This window comes from Penaeus monodon, chromosome 22 (genome assembly GCF_015228065.2).
Source record: "Penaeus monodon isolate SGIC_2016 chromosome 22, NSTDA_Pmon_1, whole genome shotgun sequence".
NCBI lineage: Eukaryota > Metazoa > Arthropoda > Malacostraca > Decapoda > Penaeidae > Penaeus > Penaeus monodon.
This window is the reverse complement of record NC_051407.1, coordinates 3,496,881-3,500,064: the sequence shown is the minus strand read 5'-3', so window position 1 is coordinate 3,500,064 and position 3,184 is coordinate 3,496,881. Positions and strand designations below refer to the sequence as shown.

The 3,184-nt window shown below is 43.0% G+C and overlaps 1 protein-coding gene across 4 annotated transcripts in view; it reads right to left on the bottom strand.

The window, feature by feature from the left end:
• Nucleotides 1-3,184, bottom strand: part of LOC119586831 — a 13,559-nt gene that overhangs the window by 5,441 nt on the left and 4,934 nt on the right. Inside the window, exons 4-6 of one of the 4 annotated variants that reach the window (XM_037935556.1) lie at nt 2,047-2,885; nt 1,857-1,958; nt 321-950 (exon numbers count right to left, since the gene is read on the bottom strand). In XM_037935556.1, the coding sequence (XP_037791484.1) occupies nt 321-950; nt 1,857-1,958; nt 2,047-2,885 (1,571 nt within the window). The remainder of the gene's footprint in view (nt 1-320; nt 951-1,856; nt 1,959-2,046; nt 2,886-3,184) is intronic. The other 3 variants (XM_037935557.1, XM_037935558.1, XM_037935559.1) reach the window with 3 other exon arrangements.

Genomic DNA, 3,184 nt, shown 5'->3' with positions numbered 1-3,184 from the left:
AGCAGAAATAGGTAAAAGTCTTTAAGAGCAGAACTACTGGACTAATCAGAGATTTAACATATGTGTGAAAACCAGGGAAAATCATCAGGCTGTTAGACTAAATGCATAAGACCAAACTCCCTTGTTTTTTCACTCCCTCCATAAGATTTTCATTCTAAACATAATTAATGGTCAAAATTGAAGTTGGTCCCATATCCAAGTGGACATAGGGGTCACGTTCATAGAGGAACATGCATACTAGGCTGCGGGATGATGCAATAGGGCAGCCAGTTCCTTTCCACCCCAACAAGTTCTTAGTAAATGCCAAAAGGGACACAAACCTTCTGATCCCCTTCTTGTTGACGGACCATCAGAAGCCCTTCTCCCGATAGGTCCATTTTCCTGAATATCAGAAAGATCCTCTTCATCCTTTGAGGTGAATGAAGCATCCCTGGCCGCAGCTGAAATGGTCCTATCTGCAGTTGGCCTTGACAGCAAAGACCGACACGCTGTCCCCGGGCTCTTGGATCCTGCATGGCTCATTGGTATCTTTGATTTTGCACTGCCAGTTTGACTAAGCCTTCTAGCAGCCCTTGGACTTGCATGGGGTTGTACCCTTTCCTGCAACACTGGCTTGCTACCCTGGCACTCTTCCATCCTCTCCAGTGGCCAAACTCCTGATGTCATGGACATGCCTGAGAAGCTCATTGAATCCTGTTCATTCCCCTTGAAGACAGAGAACCCCTGTGATCTGGATTTCTCTCCCTGCTTCTCCATTCCTGAGGTGTCACTCCTGGAGAAGCTTCTCCCTGGGGATGTGGTGCTGATTCCCGAGAAGCTCATGGACAGGTCTAGTCCCTCAAGGAGCTTCTGTGTGTCTGGGTCAAGGTTGGAAAGATCAAGACTAGGTGATCTACCCTCCAAGACCTGCATGAGGATAGGAAGGTCTTCCTTCTTCACAGCTCCAGACTCTGTAAAATAAACCAGTGATTTAAAATATCATTTGCAATATTTAACATCAAAGAAGAGTGAATCAGTCATTTGGGAATAGCACCTGTGCTGAAACATCAAACATGTATTATATCATTCATGGGTGAATAAATCATAGTTGTTAAGTGGGTGGAAACAAAAATCTAAACATGAGAAACTAGTATAACAGTTTAGAGGCATGCATCGATCTAATAAAGCACAAGTTTAATATAAGAAAAAAATTATATGAACACTAGAATTAACTACTAGGACAACAAATCTCAGTGCTAATACCTAAAGTAGGGATGTGATTGGTTGTACGTAATAAAGACTTTGCATTCTTCCTGATGAGATCCGCAAAAACCACAATGAAACATTCATCATCGCAAAAATCCAAAATACCAAAGGACAAAATCACATCCCCAGGAAATAACATTAATCTACACTACTACAAATTATACATCTACACACCAAGCATCTGACTCTACATGTTAAGTGAAGTGGAAGTAGGAAATTTATAAGTTTGTAAGAGATCAAGGGATAGCATTTCCAGGTGACTTGCTCACTGGGAGCCTCTGTTCATTGGACTGCTTTTAGGAGAGCATGGAAGAAAAGAATTACTTGGTTCACCAATGTCTTTGATAGTCGTAGGTACCAATTTGTTGACACCATTCACTTTTTTGGTGAACAGCCAATTATAATTTCATAAGCCTTTTTCTTAGTTATAGCAATAATTTAAATAGTTTGTAGGACTGCATATTAATTGAAATTTTGTATCCTCTCTATAATTAGCAAAGTGAATAGAAAGTTTGAAAAAAATTCAACAGTTTGATCTGGGAAAAAAACAAAAAATAAACGCAAAAGCTGAAAAAAGGCTATTTCTAAGAGAGTATGAACATCAGGCAGACCAAGTAGATGAAAACGTTGTGGAGAGGTGCAGGTGTTTAGGCCAGTTTCGCGTCTGGAATGGTGATGGAGTTGGGACGAGAATCCACACAGGTAGGAGATGGCTGTAAAAGACAGAAAGAATACAGAGGGAACAAAGTAGACTACCCCCCCAAAAAAAGGAAACCACTCTCATAAAACTCAAAAACGTACCAACTAAGGAATATGGATCCGCCCCATTTAACAGAGGATACAGACCCCAACTTGCTGGCCGTTCCCTGATGAGAGACTGGTTCTCACCCCTCCCTCTCCGCAGCACAACCTGGGGCTCTTGGCTCTCCATTGGCTGACTCCCCTTGGCCTCCCTCATTCTTGGTGGAGCCTCGTTTTCCTTCCCCTGGTAACCCTGGATCAGGTGGTCCCCTTGCTGTTTCCTGGGAGACTTCAGTGGCTCACTCTTCGATCTTGGAGAATTCCTGAAGCTACTACTTCGACTCCTCGGTCTGTATCCCTCATTGACGTTCTTGGGAATTTTACTAGCATGGGTCTCCCTCACTGGGATTCCAGAGGGCCGAGCTTTGGGTCTTGTTTCACTGCTCTTGTCATTTGGTGATGTTTGTTCATCATTTGATATCTTCAGGTGGTGAAAGTCATCCAGACTGCCTTCAAGAAATACCAACGTCACCACAATCGTGCCAACAATATCAGCAGAGGAGTCGACTATCCGGCACTCACGGACATAGTCACCTCTAGTGTTTAGCTTCATGTCTGGCAACATGAAGCTCCCAACAACATCCCCATCTTGCCAGCCCTTCTTGAGACGCAGCTGCCTTCTTAGCAACTTTTGTCTTGGGGTTTCTATTCCAGATTTCTTCAGATTCTGTAATTCGTTGTTTAACTGATGGTCCTCCTCCATATCGTGCGTTTTCCCAGAACCTTCTATCCTGAGGCTCACATGCAGGCTTCCAGCATCCAGAAGATACTGACGGAAGGACCGAGGGCTGCATGTTATGTGATAAACAATTCTTACTTCGCTTTTGTTTGGAGGAAGCCTGGAATGAGGCAAGACATAAAGACAGGTCTTAATATATCCAGAGGAATGTGTGATGTTAATCTATTCTAGCACCTCTGAGTTCAAACAAGTCGTGTGAAGTAGGAAGCTAAGACACAGCCTTGTCTTACACTGGTTCATACTGTCTGAACTGTCTAACACTAGTAAGCATAAATACTATGGATAATTAGTGGCCCTGGGACATCAAGCAGGGATGCACATCTCTAATCTACAATAGCAGCCTCTAAACTGAGTGTCCTTTTAAATGCACTGTATTTGCCATCACTTTTTTTTTTTGTA